Genomic DNA, 21,732 nt, shown 5'->3' with positions numbered 1-21,732 from the left:
CAACTAGAGCAGTGTGAATGGCAACACTCTAATTAAGCAGTGTGATTGAAGGCACTACTGATTTCACAAACAAAAAACAGTGAGATCTTGGACCAAAATTTTTATTTTTACAACCATTAATTGTTTTAAAAAACTATTACAGTACTAAAGTGTTACTTGGATTTGCTTGCTTAGCTGAGAGTATGTAGAATAAATAATTTCTGTATCCTTCAGGATTCTTATTAGCCACACTCTTGCCAGAAGAAAAAAAAAATAATAGATCACGCCTACCAATTACATTAAGTTGTTGTTTAGCTCACTTTGATGGAATGCAATAAAAAGTGGTTTTGTATCTTGGAGTGTGTAACAAACCTCACTCCATAAGCACCCCTAAGTAAATAAAGAAAATGAAATGTAACCCAGGTTGTGTTGTCGACATTGTGCATTGTATTTAAAGAGAAAATTTGTAATATTTGCTGTGATTTAGGCAACACAGAAGTAGGACATGAAAGCTGCTATCCACATAATGAACCAATTCTGCTGCTTTTTAAGAATGATTTGATGATAAACTTCGACAGAGATTCTCACTTAACTACATCAATCACTAATGAATAATTGTCATTTCTACCTAACTCATGAACAGGCAATGTGTTTCATCAAAACATTTTTAAGACTAAAGTAGACTTTTAGTAACACCTTATTGAGATCCTAGCTTCCTCGTGTCACAAGCACTGGCTCAATAATCAGTCTTTGCATTTCCACTGTATATTTAAGATCTGTAAATTCAAAAGATTAATCTCCCTATTAACCAAACTTATGTCAATTTGTCATTTCTATGAAACGCTCTTTCATCTATCTTAATTTTCAGATTCCAAGAAATGAACGTTATTCAACCACCAGAGCCAACACATTTATAGTGGACCTCGAGCATGTGTGGAATTTTCATAGGCAACTTTGGGCATCCAGGGGAACCAAAAACTGCTTCAAGTTGCAAAAACGCACATTACCACCCTGAGCCCTTTCCCCCTACAGGCAAGATAAGCCAGTGCTTTCACTTAGAAATACCTTTCAACTTCTGTCTATGGCATGAAATTTATAACAACTCTGTGACTCCTCTAAAAGTTTACCTACACCATCAATATGACAAAGACTGCGTCTCTGGGAACCAACAACTAGAAAATTAACAAATTCAAGTAATTTAAGGTAGTGTTTGTGTAACAGCAAAATGAGAAATTTCTCCCTTTATTAGTTACAATAACGGGCATATGCAAAGCCTCAGTGTTTTCACATAAAGACAGTCTCCTCCTGCGAATTCATGACGTTCTGTGTTGTACCACAAATATCAGCTTTTTTCAGAGATGTGAAATCTTTGTTCTCACATTCTCGGCATATGGGAAGATCCACTTCAGAGGCACAGTATTCCCTTTAGGGAATTATAAAAAATAATGATTCAGCAGCTGGGCCCTTAAAGAGTTTATTTTTATCAGGCTGAAAATATCAACAAGCAAATGACAGCACAGTACTCATCTTGCCATGCCAAGGGGTAGGTTCATATTCGGGTTTAACGACACTATTGAAACAAAAACCCTCAGAACTAAAGAGTCTGTTTAACTATCAGTCAGAATGAAAGTGAATCTAACTTCTGTTTTGGAAACTGGTTAAACACACAGTGAACTCCTTATATGAAACAAAGATTGCCAAGACACAACCCTTGCCCCCCAAAAGCCAACTTGCTCCTGGAAATTTTGAAAATCCAAAGGAAATTTTCAACAGCATGTGTAATGCATCTCTTTATGTTCCTGCACGCTCCTGCCTGACCCCATTGTGTGGTTCACCTACAAATGAATACAGTATAGTCTTTCTCAGACACACGTAGTCATTCTTGGGTAGGAGGCTGAAATGGTTACCAGTTCTGTGAGGAAGTGGGATCAAGCGTCACTGCACTATGGTTGTTAACCAACAATGCCGCTTAAAGAAATCATTAGAAATTTCCTTCTGACTATCACAGATGTTTAAAAAAAGAAAGTCCCTGAAGAAAGGCAATGGAGATTAAATAGACTGGCCCCCACAATACTGATAAGATGGCGGGGGAGTGCGTGCGCACATACTTTTATATAGTTCAGCTTTTTGATACATATGTGTTCACCCAAACCATGGAGAAATGGCTTTGTTATTATGTTCTTCCGTTTTGTTTTCAGTGCTTAGAGGTTTTATGAGTCATGACAAAGTTGCTGATATTTTCAATACTTAACTGCATACCTGCTCTTCCTGAACAGTTCTTTTTTCCTCACCTCAACACTTTTTTTCCTGCACATATGCTCACCATGTGGATGAAAAGCTCTAAGCCCTGAGCAGTGTAAAACCATTTAATTGCTCATTATGCTATTCATGTTATTTAAGCAAAGACAATATCCTTCAGTATCCAAAACTGCTACTTTACATAGTCCTTAAAAACAATATTTAAGAACAAAGTTAATAAAACAAAGTTTCCGGTTATTACTAGAAAAATTATCCTGATGTGCTTTGTCTAAATTATTCTATCGTTTGGCCAGTTTTGATATTGAGATTTCTCTTCTTTTGGATTAACACACATCTTTGGGAACAACTAAGTCAATACAAGTAAAAAGTAAATTGTAAGGAGAAAAACAAATGCTTGCCTGGCAAACCACAAAAAAGAACACAATGTGATGCAGACAACTGGCTGTTTTAAAGAGAACATTGACAGAAAGGCTCTCTTTAAACATCCTTTAACAACTTGCTTGTACCAAAATAAAATGAAATATAATAAAAATAGCTTCAGTTCTGACCCTTAATGAAAATTAAATAGATTATCACAGCTTTCTGAAGCGATGGATCAATACACTATGGGTTACATAGTGATGCAGTGGTGCTTAGTGTGATTAGTTTACTTTACTTGTGGATTATTTTAAATGAGTAGAATTCTGTCAGCCATTACTTCCCATCAACACAATTCTCCTTATTGATCAAATTACAAAAGAATTACCAAAAGAAACACAAACTGTATTTTGGAAGACCATTATGTAACTTTCAATGAAATATATGAAAAATATAAGAGCAGGGGTTTGGGAGAATTGTATCGAGCACTGTGAAGATTCATGTGTGAAAATCTTGCAAATAACTTAACTTTCATCACCCAACCCATTCCTTCAAACCAAACAATAAAACATCGTTCATTGGCACAATATGAATGAAAACTGATCTCTAAAGAACGAGCTATTACCGCAGTACTAATAATATCCTTTTCCTCCCACTGAGATTTTCAGTGATTTAATGAACAACAGAACAATATTTAAAAAATAATTCCATATGTACATTCTGTAAACAGACCTCAGGCTCTCCTACAGATTTGACCTACCCTGCACTGCACTGTACTACGTCCAGAAATGAAAACTGAGACACGTATGAAAGAGAGAGAAATTCATATGCACCTTCTACAGTTAGGGCCCAAGGTTCTACAGGAAGCTGACGGCAAAATTCTTTTTGTGCCACATCAACAAGAGATAGTGAGGAAGTTTGCTTTCTTTTGCTGTACAGTTTAAATGGCTTTTACAGACAGCCTTGCAAGTAGGTATGCCTCCTGTAACTGGTGGCTTTATAAGGTAACTGTCTACAATTAAAATACCTTTGAAACAAATGGAGAGAGAGAAATAATTTAATAATAATTCATTTAACACTATTTGAAAAACTCAGCAAAACTTCAAGGGAACCGTGTTGTCCTGGAACCATTAACAAATGTTTTAGAAAGACTGAATTATGAGATGAGCAGTTGTAACAGGTCACATATTTGTCCAACAGGGAAGTAAACATTTTATTATCAACCCAGTTCTTAAATTACATAAAAAAAAGTGTGAAATTCTAATCCAATACCTTGTGTTGCGAACTGACTAATGGGTGTGCCTTAAGTTTTAACAATGCACAGCATATTTCACTAATCTTGCTCTCTGAAAAAGAACTGCTTATATCATTCATCTGCTGGTTTAGGGACAGATTTTCATACTTTTACTCCCATTGGGTAAAATGTGACACAACTAATAGTTATGTTAACTTCGACAGGACTATTTACAGTGTGAGGTATGGTGCACGTAGATATAAGTGTCACAACCTAGCCCTTAAAATTGGAAAATAAACAACTTTTTGTGCAATTTTCCCCTGAATTTGTCTAGAAATTTCTAATAGACTTTTTAAAAACTGATTAGTTATAGATACCCTGCTGTTTAGTGAAATTAAAAATTACTAGTTTAATTTATGGGAGAGATTATTTCCTTAATCCCTCTTGAGGATACCACCCCATATGCTGCAAACTCCACGGCGGGCTATACTTACATCATGCATGGAGTCCAGAAGTTTAGTCAGTTGGTAGAATCGTTGCCAGCTTTGTCCAGAGTTATTTGGACATTTAGTTACAATCTTCCTTAGTTCTTTGATGTAATTTGCCCTCATTTCTTCAAATGAAGCTTGGCTTTTGAGGCCATCCTTGGGAACTGCCAATAAAATTACATCTTGGTATTAATATTCATTTTACTGAATACTCTTATATTATCTGCATTATAAAGTTAATGGCTGAACGGTTATTTTGAAGCACCTTTGTGTTGTCTGGAAGCATCATAAACATTTTCACATGATACCGGTGTCCTTTTCAGATTTGTGAATGTAGAGAGAATAACATGGGGCAGTGTGGCATCTTAAAACTACAGCACATAAATACAGCACTGAAATTATTTTTCATCTGAATGTAGCAGAAAATAATAGGAGAGAGAGCATGAAATTTTCACTAAAATCGAGGACACTACAGACAGCTACTGGACTGCTACACTATACTGTTGGGGAGAGGCAAGGTTACAGCACATGCCTACCATCGTTTTGATACTGCACCTAAATTATATCTGCCAGATGTGGAAATGCTACACCAAACAACACATTTCTTCTACAACCAATGTTGAAAGGTTAGGACATTACTGAGCATGTGTATGACATCTTAAACAGACCCTGCATGTGAACGCAGAGCAAGAATTTTTTCCTAAATTCATATTCTCCTTAAAGGTTTGACCAGCTGTCCGCAATGCCAATGAAACCTTGTTTCCTAACAGTCCATTAAAATTCTTGTCTATACTAGTGAAGAGATCATTTTTTCAATAGAACCTCAGACTTACAAACTCCTTGGGAATGGAAGCTGTTCTTATCTCTGAAATATTTGATCTCAGAGGGGAAGCCATGTTAGGCTGCTTCAACAAAAACAACAAGGAGTCTGGGGGCACTTAAAAGACTAACAGATTTTTTAAGTTGTTAGGGCATAAGCCTAATAAATGTTGAGTCTGGCAGACTTCAAAGACTGACATGTATACAACTCTAAACTAAACTAAGTTTTGGGGTTTTTTTCTTCAAAAGTTTACGTTGGAACATTGACTTAATACTGCTTTGAAACTTTTATTATACAGAAGGAAGAAATAAGCACAGAGTTTCCTTACTTTGTCAATTTTTTAAAACTTTCCCTTTTTTAACAGTTAAATTTCACAAAACACGGTACTTTTTAATTTTTTGGTCTCTGCTGCTTATTTTGTCTCTAATTGCATATTTCCACTTCCAAATGAGGTATACGTTTGTTCGGTCAGTTTATAACTCTGGACTCAAACTCTGGGGTTGTGTCGTAGTACTGATTTCTGTGATAGTTTGATTGACTTCAGTGGGACTAGTCCTGGTCACAAGCGTATTATCATCTATTTAGAAACTTCAGACAGATTATTTACAGTAGTAGATGCTGAAACCAGTAGTAAATGTTTGTAGAATCAGACCAAAACTGAATCCCAGACTTGCCCTTGCAATACGAATAACTTTCATCAATGTCATGATGTTTCTGTATTGTCTAAGTTGGTTAGAGACTGTTGAGCCACAAAACAAATATAAAATTTTGTATATATTAACTCAGATCTGCAACAGGAAAATTAAATACTTCAGGTGCAAGAAGTGAGTTTATTTTCTAATGGTTAACTATGTTAGAGGATTTTTCTTTTTTAATGTGAGGATGGCATGTCAACAGAGACTGTCCCCTGGACACCTCCCATCTTAATCTCACAGGCTACCTTCCCTCTCAGTGTGATCACAATATGTCCATGTGGCCACTATCAAAATTCCTCACATGGAGTAGAGTTAGGAATGAATTCAATTGTTTTTCAGATGCCTGCTAAAGCAATTTAGCAGTGGAAAATAAGGAAGAGAGACAGTTACGTGATCAGGAAGCACCCTGTGAACCACCACAGGGGGACCACAGTATGTGAACCTCTGACAAGCTAAACAAGTCAATCTGCAAACCAACTGTAAATAGATTTCTTTACATGTTTTCTATTGCAATAATAAACCTGAAGACACACAACATTCAAAGACAGCTAACGAAAAGAAGTCGTTTTAAACAGGTTTGTGAGCAAAGTCTATACCAAATGAAACACTAACCACTTTTTTTGAGGGAGAAACTGTATTAATCTCCTTCAGTAAAACATAAAACACTTACAATATGCTTTGGCACTTATAATATGCAAAGACAACTATTTCATCAATATTCACAATTCCATCCAATTAAAAGTTGGAAAATATACTCTTTATTATACTCCTGTGTTTCTGATGGTATTATAAAAATGTGAATTAAAGCCATACTTCTATTTCTGTCAAATAGTGGTTTTTTATTTTATTGTTTTATTTGAAAATTATTGCACTATCATCCCAGCCAGATTATGAAAGGAAGAAATGAGACAACAAATAAAAGAAACTCAAGCAAACACCACGTTTTGGAAGTCTGCCAAGAGTTTCTGATTTTACTTATTAAAATCAGAAGGGGTACTGGCAGTCCTCTGAGATTCATTGGTTGGGAAAAGCAAGAAAACAATGGAAATGTAATATGTGTTTTCTCCCACATTTAAATAGAGTGAAACTTCCTTGATGTGGTCATCATAGACGTTTCAAAGCAAGCAGCACTGCACATGACATGATTCAGTTAAAAAAGAAAAAGAAGCACGGTATTTCTATCATAATTTAGTATCGAGGTAAAGTGAAGTTATTAGAAACTTGAATTATTGCTGATCACAGAGAATATTCTTTATGCATCATCTCTATCTTCAGTTTGTTTAAATCCTACTTTTCTTCCTCCCTCTTAAAGTTACACAATGTAAATATTCAGACTATCCCAAAGCTGACAATTTGGTAGATTTTTGAAGGACACCGTTGTCCATTTCAGACTAAACCACTTAATTTATTTTACTTAACAGGTTCTTGTAATGAACTCTTCAAACCCATTTGTTATTTACCTAAGAACAGGTAGAATAATACACACCTTTCTTTCTGAAACAGCTACCACCACATTGTTATATGCCATTAAACTATTAGTACTTTTCCATAGTTTCTCCGCGGTTCACTGCCTACTCCCAGGCATTCCACTTCTTTATTCTACTCTAGTCTAGTCTAAGGAGGTTCTTATACTGCTCCGATAGACGCAGATTGTACCTGAGTGTGGCACAGCAGAATGGGAGAAGTGGTGGGTGACCTTAGGTGGGTGAGCATGAATGGGGGCACCAGCAATGGGGCCACCTCTCCCCAGCTCCAGCCAGCCATGGGGGAGAAAACATTAGACACATTGGCCTGGGGGCCCAGTAAAAAGTGCCCCATAAAAGTGCACTCACACACTCCCTAAACAGCACTCAGGGCTTGCGTCTCTGCTCACAGGGGACTCCTGCTGGGGAAGGGAACTGGGGGCTTCCCCTGCTTCCCCACCTAGTGCTCCCAGCAGGGAATGGGGTCAAGCTTGCCCTGCTCCATCTCTTTTGAAAGAGGCATGCAAATGAGGGAAATGGAAAATGCAAATGAGGTACAGGTTTACATATCTGGTACCTCATTTGCATATTCTTACAAAAGAAGAAAAGCTGTGTAGACACTGCTCTTTCCAAAGAGAAGCCTTATCTTCGAAAAAATCCTTCTTCCCTTTTTTTTATGGGAAGAAGGATTCCTTCGAAGATGGGGTTCACTTTCAAAAGAGCAGTGTCTACACCACTTTTCTCCTTTCGAAAGAATATGCAAATGAGGTGCCAGATATGTAAATCTGTACCTCATTTGCATTTTTGATTTCCCTCATTTGCACGAGGGATGAGGAATACAAGTGTAGACGCAGCCGGAGTGTTTCTGGGTTTGGGGGCTTGGCCCGCTTTGCCCACCTGGTGCTCTGAACCGGTTGTGGGGCCTGTTCCGCTCTACCCGCCCGCCCAGTGGTCTGTGCAGGGTCGAGGCACGGGGCATGTTCTGGTCTGCCCTGCTGGTGCTCCCGGCGGGGAGCAGGGCTGGAGTGCAGGAGCTGGCCCTGCTTCAGCGTTCCACTCACAAAGCAGCATTGGGCGCTTGCCCCCTCCTGGCAGATGCTCAATGTAGAGCTGGGTCAGGGCTTGCCCTGGAGCTCTCAGCTGGGATAGCAGGGTCTGTGCAAAGGGGCTTGCCCTTCCCTGTCCACTCAGTGATCCCAGTGGGGAAACAGAAATGGGGCACTGGGGCTTGCCCCATGCTGGTCCTTCAGGCATGAATCAGGGTTGGAGTTTGTCCCACTCCCCCTACCTGTCTGGTTCTCCTGAAGGGGAGAGGGTGTGGGGGCTGACAAGCCCCAGTCTTCACTCCCTAGCAGGAATGCCAGGCAAGTGGAGCAGGGCTAGGCCCTGACCACATCATCAGCCCTGGCTCCTGTGCCTGAGAGGGAGCACAGCCAGGACTAGGACTTCATCACACAGACTCAGCCTACCTGTGGCTATGCTCCTGGTATTGGGCATGTCCTAGCAGTGCATTAAGCAGCATAACCAATATCTGTCACATGTGGTTTGTTCTTTCTCCCACCACGTTCCTGTAGCCAGACAAAATCTCCCCACTACAGACCAGCTTTTGCCTCTCCTCTAAGGTGCCTCAGAGCACACAGGGCACGGAACTGCTGCTGATGGCACAGTCTTTGATGTCTCCCACAGAGGCCCAGATGTGCTAGCTCATCGTGACCCTGAGAAACAGAAAGTACAGATAAAAGGCTAACAGGCCAACTGTCAATAGGAGGGCCTCAGGAAATTGCCCTGGCTGGCATTGATGGAGTGATGCGCCCACACAGCCATCCCAGAAGAGAAATCTCCGCCCTTGCAAAAGAATGTCCTGTACTCCCAAAATTGCTTATCTCCTGTCTTACAAGTGCAAATTAAGTAAGAAATGCCCTTGTAAAAACTGGCGTCACAAAAGACAGACCACTATGATCTGGCACCATAGATAAGAAAGAGAATACGTGACCCAAGGGGTATAAAGATGGGCCCAGCAGCACTCTGACTCTGAGTGCATCTTCACCAACTACCTGCTGGTCGGGTCAGGTGATTGCCTCCCGAGGCCCGCAACTGGGGATGCCCAACCTCGTATTCCTCTTTCCGCGGAACTGAGTGACCAATCCTGGCTTGGCTACACTGGTATCAAGAGACTCAAGGAGGGTAAGAGGTACCCACATTAAGGTCTCCTTTTGGTGTACACAGTTAAAGAATTAGAGCTCTATAGATAGATGTTGTTGTATTAAGATGTCATTGTATTAGATTGTAACGTAACCTGTTAACACCTGTACTCTGCTAGCATATAAGAAGTAGACAATAGCCTTTTGTAACCGCACGCTCATAAACTGTAGCTTAATAAAGTTGTAACTAGTTAAGATCTAAGCCTGACTGCCATTACCCTTTTGTCACTACAACACAGCCGGCACAATAAAAAGAACTTTAACTGTTTGGTTACCACAGCCTGGCCATAGGTGAGTGCGCGAAGAGCCTAGCGTAGAGTCGTGCCACCTCCACGGGGCAGATTCCTGGGTCGCCCGTCAGCCAATCCTGGCTGCCCACTGCGACGGGACAGTGCGTCCTAGCAGTTGAAGTCCCGGGTGTGGAAAGGCTCTTAGCGCTATCATTGGGGCACCTGTCAGCCAATTTTGGCTGCCCGCTGCGACAGAGCTCCCTGCTCTAGCAGTAAAAGACTCGGGTGTTAAGGACCCTGGGGCATCGGTCAGCCTTGCCCAGGCTGCCCGCTGTGAAGGAGCCCAGCGCTCTAGCAGTTAAAGACTCGGATGGTAACAAGGGCATAGTTGGTAGGGGCACCGGCTAAAAGTTCCCCAGGGTAGAACTGCTCTCTCCCTGATGAAGGCAAGACAGAGAATCTCGGAAGCAGCGGTGCTCCAGCTTGCACTGGATGTGGTAGCGGTTCTAGGATGGAACAGGCCAGGATCTGAAGGCTACATGCAGCTGGGAGTGAGCCTCTCACCCCAGGCAGGCAGACTTGAGTTACTGGATCTTGGAGAAGCATGTTCAAAACAGCAGCACAGATACTGTGTCTTGGTCTGGCGCTTGGGGCTCTCAGGCCTATGAGACTAGGAAGGCTTCAGATCCAAATTTCCAGTTCAAGCCTTAATATCCACATTCCTAATTTACCACGCCCAGGCCAGGAAACTCACTCTCAGCAGCAATGTAGACATACCCAAAATGGCCCTGACCTAGGTTACAGCAGCCTTAGGCTTACTCACAACTGCCAACAGCTCACATGTAGACATCAGGAAGAGCTGAGTACAATGGTGCCTTGACCACACCTTCTTTCCTCCCCTCCACCAGCACTGTCTGGGGACTCCCCTCACTATGGGGGGATTCCTGCATGATTGATTCACTGAATTCACAATTCAGTATTTGTGACATCATAAAGCACTGCAGAAAGATGTGATGCTGTAATCCAGCTTTTGTGGTGTCACTGAATGAACCAAACAATAAAAAACCAGGCAAACAAAAAAGGAGGTTGATGATTCCACAGAAGAAAGTTTCTGCTTACAGTAACAGATGGGCATCAGCACGGACAGGGAAAGAAACAAAACACAGAAAATGTTTGTGCTGTTTCAATGTTTTCTGTTTTATAGACATTTGTAATGGGCTTGTGGCGCTTTTAATCAGTTCCTGTCGTAAGAAAAGAATGTTGATTATTAAACCTCCTTGTCATTAACACTGAAGCATGTCTACACTGTCCCACGGTTTGGACTACGAAAGTGTGAAGTTCAGCATGCACCGCAATGCTGTGCTGTAACTTTCCCACAAGGACTCTACAGGCACAAAAAGAAGGATCCCAAGTTTGCAACATTGTAATCCTCTTCAAACAGGGCTACATTCCTGTGTACCAGGGACCTTTTAAGCTGGCATCCACGGAATCCACACCAGAGAGTTCCAGCACAGCATGTCAATGAACACAGCAGTTCACACTCCTGTAGTCTGAACTGCAGGAGCACGTGGCAAATGTCCTGTGAGACAATTCTTTACTTTGGAAACAAAATCTCTGAAACTCACACCGCAGCTTAAGGAAAAGAGAATGCAGTGTATGATGCACTACAGCACTCAGTGCATACCAGCCCCAGATTTGTTTGGTCACATTCTGATTTTCATGGTGCTGTTAAGCCACGTGTGTTGATGGCAGTGTAGCTGAGGGAGTCAGAATTCCTCCTTAGCACACAAGGGAGCAGGTCCTCTGCTAATCCTCTGCATGAGAAGCAGCGTGCTCCCTCAATGTGCTTCCCCTGTTTCCTTACCACCCCTCCCAGCCCATCTGACCTCCTGCACAAAAAGAGCAGACTCTGCTCTAGTGGGGAGCAGGAACTGCAGCTGTGCAGCACGCTTCTTTGGTTCCTTGTTTTCCCCACCACTTCTTCTGTGAAGATACGGGCCTCCAGGACATAATCTGTTTCCTCTTTCATTACTCTCCTAGTTACCTTCTGTCATTTTGTGAATTACTGGTGCTTACTCAATACATCATCCTATAATGAGCAAGTAAGCTGGGTAACAACCTACTTGTGCTTAACAGCAGCAAAACTTTCATTATGGTATATTCTTCGAAGTTAATCTGCAAGCGAACAAACTGCAGGCTGATCTGATGCATCCCCTGGCACAGTTCAAACATTGCCGACTGGCGCATCCTCTCTCTGCAAAGGAAAAACAGAACAGCAGCAGGTGAGAATGCAAATGCGTAACAAAATCCAGAATGGCCACCCAGGTGCCAGGGAAGGCAAAAGTGCAACCTTCCAGCAAAACACAGTAAACAAAAAGTTCTACAATAAAGTCTGTAGCTCGTTTTTGTTGAGTAACAGATCTGTGGCCTACAAAGACTGTACGTGCTCTAGCTTATTCTGAGTGGCCACCTCTTGTATGCGTTCTAGGAATAAGAAAACAGAGAATACTTCCACTTTAAAACTAGCTGGTCTTTCCCAAATGCAGTCATTGCATTGTTGCCTTGAAGGACCAACAGCAAAGTCCTTTTAAACTGTGAGGCTGTGGCCACACTAGCCCCCTCCTTTCGGAAGGCACATGGTGATGAGGGATTTTGGAAGATGCTAATTAGGCACTAGCATGAAAATGCAGTGCCTCATTAGCATAACGGCAGCCACGCATGATTGGAAAGTGCCGCTTTCTAAACGCATGCCGCCCGTGTAGCTGGAGGCCTTTCGAAAAGACCCCCTGAATTTGAAATCTCCTCTTCCCATTTGGTTTTGGGAAGAAGCGGCTTTCAAAATCAGGGGGTCCTTTCGAAAGGCGCCTGGCTACACAGGTGGCATGTGTTTGAAAGCAGCACTTTCAAATTGAGCATGGCCACTATGAAGCTAATGAGGCACTGCACTTTCATGCTAGCACCTAAATAGCATCTTTCAAAATCCCTCATTACCATGCCCCTTCCGAACAGAGGGGCTAGTGTGGCCACAGTCCGAGAGCCCCATTGCAAGCTAGGAAGCTGATTTCACTGGAACAGGAATTTCTTTGTTAACTGGTCTTACTATCAGTCAGGGGTGAGATATTATATTAGTGGGAAAAATCTATAGAAACAAGGAGAAATATCATTTGAAAACAGATTTGCAAACCAAGTTTTGAAGACATTAGTAACAACACACTAAGTAAAACGAAATGAGTTTGTCAGCAGCCTTTCAATTCTTTCCTGGACGAAGGCAACATTGACATGGCCGTGTTCCAAAGGGGACGTATTGCCTGCTGTCTCTGAGCCCACGCTGTGTAGTGTTTTGAACCACATGCACAACGCTGCACGCTGTACAGCAGGGTGTTGGCTAAGTGTGCGCATGTAGCATGAGGGAAAGAGACACAGTAACAAAAGAAAGGATAAAATATATGGTCAGTTTTACCCAAAAGAGATTCTTTCAACATACCGACATCTTGACTTTGACATCATCATTGTGGATGGTGCTCTGTTGCAAAAATACAGCTGACAGTTTTAGGAAAGGAAGGAGAAATGAGGCAAGTGACTTATAAAAATAAAATTAAATGCATGAGTGATGTTATCTCCTTCAAATCACTGTCATACACACTTGTACCTCTTTAATTTGACAACCTTGGGAAACCTTCTGAAAAGGACTGAACTTTTATTTCACATGCAACGCAGCCAGCAATACCCATGGGGTCTGAGAGGGAGGAAGGGAGGGTGCAGGAGCATGCTGGAGGTGGGGGTGCATCAGGATCTAGGCAAGGGGAGGATGGGGGCACTTAACTGGCACCTCCCTCACAGGGCACAAGTGGCTCCACTCAGGCACTGCCGCCACTGCTCTGGGAGCAGCAAGGGAAAAGCCTCCAGACAAGTGCTTTGGTGCACTGCTATTCCTCCAGCTCGGGAAGAGGGGGAGTGGCAGCATGCTGAGCTGTTTCCTCCTCCACCTGCCAGGATCTGAACCACAGGTGCTCCTGGATCACAGACACCTATATTAGAGTGGTTCTAATGTACCATGAAGGAGATAGCATCATAAAGCTGTGGATACATATCTGGGTATTAAAGAGGATAAAAGGCACAATGTTCCCACTAATCTGTCCTACCCATGAGCATTATTTTTATGTGCACCAAGGCATGTGCAAATGTGCACCACCAGTAGAAACATAAAACCTAACCGTGGACCCTTTGAATCTGTGTACACAAGCACAGCTTACAGGGAACACTGATCAGGACTAAAGAATAGTGCCCCAAATATTTCAGCTTGCTGCACTACTAGCATTAGCATTCATCTGCTCCCAATGACTTCCATTTCCAGAGCTGTTCTATCTATTTTCCTGGCAACGCATAAAGTCAAGCTATAAAGTTAAATGAGTGTTAAAATAAAAGGGAATCTGATAAATTCTCTCTTAGTTACTGAAATGTATGTTAGAGTTTAGTTTAACTCACTGAACTGCCTAACAAATTGTTTTTAAAGTGAACAAGGACTTTCAGGTATTTAGCCAAACCATTGCATTTGTCTTACTAGAATACCAATGTCTGACAAAGCATATACACTGATGGTGCCTTTATAAAGTAGGAAATGCCTTTTTGTAATGTCTTGAGACCGTCTGAAATGAGGAAGTTTATACAAACAAAACTCATTAACCAATAAAGCTTTTTCTATTTTTAGAGAAGTTACATAAGAATGTGTCAGCATACCACACCATATTAGACATAAAAATTTCTTAGTCATAGTTTAAAACAAAACAATTCTACTTTCTCTTCATATCTCCAAGTAGCTCTTCTCTTAGGCAATCTCAGATTAAACTATCTTGTATTAAAATTTAAGGGAGTGCTAATTAGAACTTTGTTGTCTTTAAGTTGCTATTGCAAGACAAAAAGATAAAAATAAACAACTGCAAGGACTTGGATTGCTTGCCGCACTTGTAATATTAGAATATAATATGGGTGTGTAATAGAGGATGGCTTGTTCGACGATCGCTAGCCATTTTTTATTGATTGGCAACATCTTCCTGGGCTTATTGAAAATATTTATTCCCATAATACAGAGAATGGATTAATTTTAACTAATTTTTTGAACAAAGTACAAAAATGGAGGAAGATATTCATTGCCCCACAGAGTTCACAAACTAAAGATGCAACCTTTACTCTGAGTTCAACTTATTCATACACCCATGCCTAGGATTTGAATTGGAGCTTTCATGTGAACAGTTCCTCCTTTTTGTTTAAAAAAAAAAAAAAAAAAAAAAAAAAAAAAGGCAGCCAGCTCCCCGCCCCTCCCTCCACCCCCTGCCCCAGCCAAGTACCAACATAAAAAAAGCACTGCATGTGAATGACCTCTATACACATGTACGGATGTGTAGGATCAAAGTAGAAAATATTAAATTGAAATAGACATTTCAAATACTATGGCATAATAGGTTTACAGTCTAACATTTCCTCTTTTAGTATTGCAGTAATGGCTGACTCTTGAATCTATGAACCCCTCCACTGGGGTGATGGGAGTCTGGAGACAGTTATAAATTTTTATATTAAAGCTAATGTTTGAAATGCAAAATTCACATTTACACAAGTTAAAGGAAATGCTCTGTACATCTGGGTCAAGCTTAGGTTATCTATAACTAAAAGTCTTGGTTAGAAAGTGTACAAGATAATGCACGTACTCCTAGATTAAGATGTGCAAGTTTTTAAGCTGTAGGGAAGAAGTGTTTTCAGATACACCACCCACAGGAAGTTTAACAGAGTCAGTTACAGTAGCACAAATTGTAGATGGGTGGGGATTCTCCCTCAGTCCATCAGCATTTGAATATGTCTTCTTTAGAAAGATATGGTCTGTCATGGACGAAACTGGGCTACTTCTCCTGCTGGCAGTCCCATTCATGCATCTTGTTACTGTTGGTGTGCTGTGATGTGCTCTGTGTAAATGTCCCTGGACCATCTGCTGGTAATGGACACTGTGAGCTGACTCATTAGCTGAGCATAGCACTGACTGACTCTGCATGCTCTCAGCCCCATGCGCCCAGGACTCTGACAATCAGGGCATGGACACAGACCTTGTATCTCTAGGATCTCAGGGTGTCAGCTAGTGGGGTGTATTTCTCCACCTCCGAGATCGGGCCCTGTGGAAGTATGGGGCCCTGTTCTCTAAGGACACTGTGATGTCCAACATGATAACTCTCCTTTGTTCTTCACTGGTAGTGACAGTAAAAGATATTGCCGGCTGGCTGTTTCAGGGATGGTGGAGTTGATGGGAATCTTCCCCATGTATCTGTATCGCTGGTTCTGCCCTATAAGTCACACGATGATCACGAACGTCCTACCTGACAGGCCACCTCTGTTCCAGTGCTATACTGCTGGGGTCAGTCAGCCCTGGCCCTTGTGCAAGAGGCCCTTAAGTTCAAAAATCAAGGAGTACTGGACAGAGTATGTTCCAGGCTGGCACCTAGCTTTGCAGTTCAGTCACCATGATGCTGAAATTGCCCACATCTGAATAACATTAAAAGGGGAAGCAATTCTCCTGTTTATGCAGTCTCCTCACACTAGTATAGGGGGCAATGATATTGAAAGGTAATATATTTAAAAATTATAAAATGAAGTACATTTTACACAATGCATATAAACAGCCATAAGAGACCCCTGAAGCCAAGAGCTTATTAGGATTTTTTAAAAGAAAGAACAGACTCATATGAATAATTAACTCATTATTAGTCATAATTAACATTTACTAAGATAAGTTCGTAAAAAAAAAAAACAAAAGAGCTTCTGACTGTGGCTCAGAAGAAAATTGAAATTTATCTACCAATGCCATCAAGTCAGATAAATATACTGCAATTTATATGGATATGGATCAGATTACAGTCTATGCAGGATCCTTCCCAATTTTAGCTTGAATAGTTTATACACCAGAAACAGACTATGCTCTAACACCCCAGACTTTACATGTGATGCCACAAGCCACATAATTATGTTTAAGTCAAAGCAGCATTTCATGGCTCAATATTGTCTCTGGTTTCTTATTCCTCTACTCTCTCACCACCTTTCGCAGGGAATGACTGGACAGCAGGGAATGAGAGAAGTCCAAAACCGTGAGTGGAAGGAAAAGAATATATTCCTTGGTTCTCCAAAGGGACAGCTGACTGTTCAAACTACCCAACAACCTGTTCAAACTAGACGAGTCTTTTCACAAGGCTCTTAGGGTATATCTCTAAAGCAACACAAAATCTATAGCCCTGGATCTACTGACTCAGGCTCACAGAGCTACAAATAGCAGCGTAGATGTTCCTGCGTGGGCTGCATACTAGACTCTAAATCCTGGAGAGGGTCTTGGAGCCCATACTCCAGTCCAAATGTCCATGCCACTATTGTTAGCCATGCAACATAACCACTGTAAGCCTGAATCAATTGACTTGGTGTCACAAGCTTGTCATATCGGAATTAAAAACCACAAAATTCAAGGTTCATATAATCCTGCTATAATTACTGAGGCAACTTTCCACCAGCATCCAGGACAGACAAGGAGTAAAAGGGCCAGCGCTCAGAGGTAAATGAGACCTGGAATTTCACAACTGGACAGTGAAATTGATTCTGACAGGCAGGCGAAGGGAAGCCATGAGAGGGATTACCTTTCACCCACAAGTCTGCACTGCTTCTGAGGGGTGCAGGAAAAGTTATTAATATGCCTAATAAAGAATCTATTTGTTTTTAAAAAAAATTCTGAATCTCTTCTGTTGTGTGTATTGTTACAGACATACTTGCTGATGGGTATTTTGAAATAAAATTAAAAAACAATTGAGACTGGCATGATACATTATGTTGTTCCAACGAATAAAATATGCAGAATTTTAAAAAACTGTGCGTAGAATTTTTAAAACCTTTCTGCATAATTCCCAGAGTAGTAATTTTGAGTAGTTCCCCTTTTGGAAGTTAAATGCTATTGTGTTGGCTTGTTTGGAATTTCTCCCCTATCCCACACAAGGATCTTAAATTTACTTTATGATTTTCAAAATCAAGAGGTTCAGCTGCTTCCACTTCTTGGATCAATCTTGTGCTTCACTTAGGACTAACCAAGAATTGGCTCTCCCCCTTGTCAGTTCCAGCACTAACTGCCCAAGAAGCAGTCATTTATGGTTTCTAGAAACTTGTTCTCTGTATCCTGTCTTGATGGAACCAGTAAATCTGGAAATAATTTTAACTGAGTTTTCTGTTTTTATAGCTTCTCTACTCTCCTGGAGCATTTCACAAGCACCATCACCATCCCGGTCAGGAGGTCAATAGTATATTCCTACTGCTACATTCCTATTACTTGAGCAGGGAGTTTCTATCCACAGCAGAAACCAAACAGTAAAAGCAAATCCTGTACTCTGAAAGTATTGAAAACATACACCGAAAAATGTTATTTGGTCAACATTTGGTATTCTGCCATGGATTATGCATGGGCTACACATACCCTCCACATCATCATGGAGGGAAAGATGACCTTCCTCCGAGGGTGGATGGCTGAGGCTGGCCCCAGGTATGAATCACCAGGCGTAGCCCGACTGCCAAGCCCACCGTAATGGGATGTGGATCCAGGAGGCCCTTTGTGAAAGCTTTGACCATGGGCCCCAGTGACCCTCCCCCAGGGCACCCCCCGCAGGGTCCTCCAGCCCACAATCCCAGCCTGTCCCCATCATGACCCCTCCTGCCCATCCACCCCTCACCACCTGCCCCCCAATAACGAGGGACATGGGGCTGCTGAAAAAATGAACTGTTTATTTAAACCAATAAAACCTTGTGCAAAACAACAATTGTGCGAATTGTGAGGAATGAGGGGGCAACTATATACACAGGGGGGCTTGGGAGAGGGGACGGGGGCATATGAACTTGAATGGGGGCCTTGGGACAGGGGGTGGAGGGCGGCCACAGGATCCCCTAACCCCTGAGTTCAGGGTCCCTGTCAGGGCTGGGATGGGGCCGGGATAATGGGGAGGTACAGCTGTGGGAAAATGCAGCTAGCTGGGGCTTGGTGGGGGGAGAAGGTGAATTGGTGGAGACTGGAGGGGCAGGCTGGCACGGTGGTGCCCACCATGCTCATAAGCCACTGGACAAAGCCCACCATGATGACTGGAGTGGGCCTGCGTGGGAGTCGGGCAGCAGGGGCAGCGATGGGTGTGGGAGGCTAGGGCAGCAGGGGTTGGAGGCTGGGCCGCCTACTCCCTAAGGACCACAGTGATCATTCTGAGGTGGACCATGAGCTCAGCTCAAGCCTCCCGCTACCACGCCAGGTCCGCCACCTGCAGCTGCTGCTCTGCCAGGTCGTTCTGGCGGTTGAGGGTGGCTGTGTAGGCAGTGGTGTCATCCGTGGCTCGCCAATGGACCCACCCAGGCACCAGTGGTCGGGGGTGCCCCAGCCCTCTCCTCTGTTGCTCCTGGACTTCCCATCCTGCCAACATGGATGGGGCTAGCCAGGTGTGGTAGGGCTCACCTGGCCCTTGGACAGTGCAGCTGTAAGAATGGAAAGGGAGACAAAGATGGTATGTCAGTGCTTCACCAAGGCCCCAAAGGCCATGATCCCCAACCCCAGGGTCAGAAGCCTCCCCACCCCCTATCTGATGGCCAAGAAGTCCTGGGGGATCCCCAGCACTAAGAGGGCTCCCATGAGAGTGGCACGTGTTGGGTGCTGTCCATCCCCACCCCCAGTGTGTGGCTCATGAAATTATCTGCAGAATCAGGTGCTAACAATCACCTGCAGGCATGTCTGGGAGCTGGGGGCTTCGCCATTCTTGGATGTGGCTGGGCTGGGACCAGCGGCCATGTGGCTGGCCTGCTTCCAGCCATGGCAGGGGTGGGCGCACCTCCTCACACACGCCCTGGGGTGTGCGATGTGCTGGGTACTTACCAGAAGGTCCATCGAAGAGATCTGGAAATGCCCTGCTGGACGTGCTCCAGTCTGAAGATCCTGAGGCCGCAGCGATCACAAGAGTCCCCTCATTGGACTCTGCATCTGAGGGTGTTTCCATCTCTGGATGCTGCAGGGTCTAGGGCTGGTCCTTCTCTGGCCCTGGCTCCTGTTTGGTTACCACCAGGAGCTCCTCAGCAGCAGTGCTGAGGAGCGTGAGTGGGGGAGCCTCTCCCCCCACCCCAAGGAGGCTGTGGAGTTCCTGGTATAAGGAGCAGGTGAAGGTCTTACCCCTGAGCACCTGGCCATGTCCCTGGCCTGGGTGTACACCTGCTGCAACTCCTTGATCTTGGAATGTACTTGCTCCAGGGTCCAGACAGGGTTTTCTTGAGCCACCAATTGGTTGACCAGCCAGCCATAAGCAGGGCATTCCGCCTTTTCCCAGTCGTCTCCCGGAGGACACATTCTCATCATGCCTCACGCCCAGGAGGTCCCTCAGCTTGGGCCATGTATAGGCAGGCTTCTGGGACCACTCAGCTGCTCCCTGGAGGTCTCCTGGGGGTTGCAGGGCAGCTGTCTGTCAGCCATTGTGGGAATGTCTACTGCAGGGGGTGGCCGTGAGGGCGTGGTGCTGCTGGGCTCGGAGCCTTGTTGCCTCCAAGCTCTCAGCTTCCTGCCCTGGGGTCTCCAGGGCTCCCTGTGCCTTTTAAATGGGCAGCTACAGGGAGCATATAACTCCAGTAGTGGTGGCCAGTCCATCTCCCAGCTCCAGCTGGACAATGCCATGGAGGATTCCTCTTCTGAAAAAAGGGCCCCCAGAGTGTTTACACGCACTTTTTTTCTTTTCCAAAAGAATCTTTCAAAAAAAGGCGCTCTTCTTCACCAGGGAGTGGAAGACGGCCATCAGAAAAAGCATGGCATCCTTTCAATTTAATATCGAAAGAACACATTTGTGTGTAGACGTGAGATGGGTTTTTTCGAAAAAGGCCCAGATTTTTTTTGGGAAAAAAACTTCTAATGTAAACATAGGCAAAGAATTTGAGAACAGTTTCTGTTGGTCCATGCATGCACCCTGATTCACCTCATGCCTCTGACCAGGGCAATAAAGAATATGGTAAACTGATGGCCTCTTTAGGTCCATCTAAGATGTAAACCTGAAGGGAAAGAAGATGCAAAGTAGAGTACAGATAGGGACCACGCATCTCAATGCACTTCCAAGTAAGTAATCTCCTCTCCTCTTCAAGTGATGGTTCCTATCATATTCCACTGTCAGTGACTGACAAACAGAACTTATGTATGAGGAAGGTACGAGGAAGAGGATGGTAATGTTGAGTAGAAAACCACTGTCCCAAGAGAGGCATCAGCAGCCAACTCATGCATAATGCCTTTCAAATGTATGGACAGTATATCACAGAGCCACTTCACAGATGTCTCGGAGGGATATGTCTTGAAGAGGCATTGTGATTGTTACACAAGTGCTAGCGGAGTGAGCTTTTAGGTGGAGGGAGGTTTGAGAGCTGAGAGCAGAATAAAACTATGAACTATTCACAGCTGAGTTAATACTGTTTCCAGAACACCAGAGCTGAGGACACTAAATTTGCGGACTAAGGCTGCAGTGAGAAGAAACTGAAGAGGTGATCAGATAAGAGAATTAAGAGGCAAGTTCAATCCTAGGGGGTTAGGCTTAAAGATCCAACTCTGAATATAGCTTATTTGGCAAGGCGGCACTTTTACATAGCTTCTTGGACCCAGAGCAATCTGGTATTTCAAAAGGAGTCAGTCCCACCTCCTCTCCCCCTGCTCGAAAGTAAAATTTCAGCTTTAAATCCCTACCCACATTTGATTCTCTTGTATTACCTTATCAGTGATGGAGTTCAAATTTCTTCTTCTTACAAGTGATTCTGATACAAGCAGATACTTATTACTTTATTTTCCTTTTCCACACCAGTCCCTTTATTGTAAAATTATCGGTTTGGCTACTAAAATGTAAAATGCTGAAGAAGCCATCACCAATGACAACTCTTGTTTATAAACAAAGGAAAATTTAACTCAAGCAATGGAACCAATGACGTGTATATACAAACCTAAGC

The 21,732-nt window shown here is 43.0% G+C and overlaps 1 protein-coding gene across 3 annotated transcripts in view; it reads right to left on the bottom strand.

Moving 5' to 3' along the window:
• The window catches only part of NR3C2 (nuclear receptor subfamily 3 group C member 2), a 313,415-nt gene that overhangs the window by 21,640 nt on the left and 270,043 nt on the right, over positions 1-21,732 (bottom strand). For all 3 annotated transcript variants that reach the window (XM_074993201.1, XM_074993199.1, XM_074993200.1), the window contains exons 7-8: positions 11,850-11,980; positions 4,324-4,481 (exon numbers count right to left, since the gene is read on the bottom strand). In XM_074993201.1, coding sequence (XP_074849302.1) covers positions 4,324-4,481; positions 11,850-11,980 — 289 coding nt within the window. The remainder of the gene's footprint in view (positions 1-4,323; positions 4,482-11,849; positions 11,981-21,732) is intronic.

This window comes from Carettochelys insculpta, chromosome 4 (assembly GCF_033958435.1).
Source record: "Carettochelys insculpta isolate YL-2023 chromosome 4, ASM3395843v1, whole genome shotgun sequence".
Taxonomy (NCBI): domain Eukaryota; kingdom Metazoa; phylum Chordata; order Testudines; family Carettochelyidae; genus Carettochelys; species Carettochelys insculpta.
The sequence above is the reverse complement of the archived record's forward strand: the minus strand, read 5'-3'. Positions and strand labels throughout refer to the sequence as shown.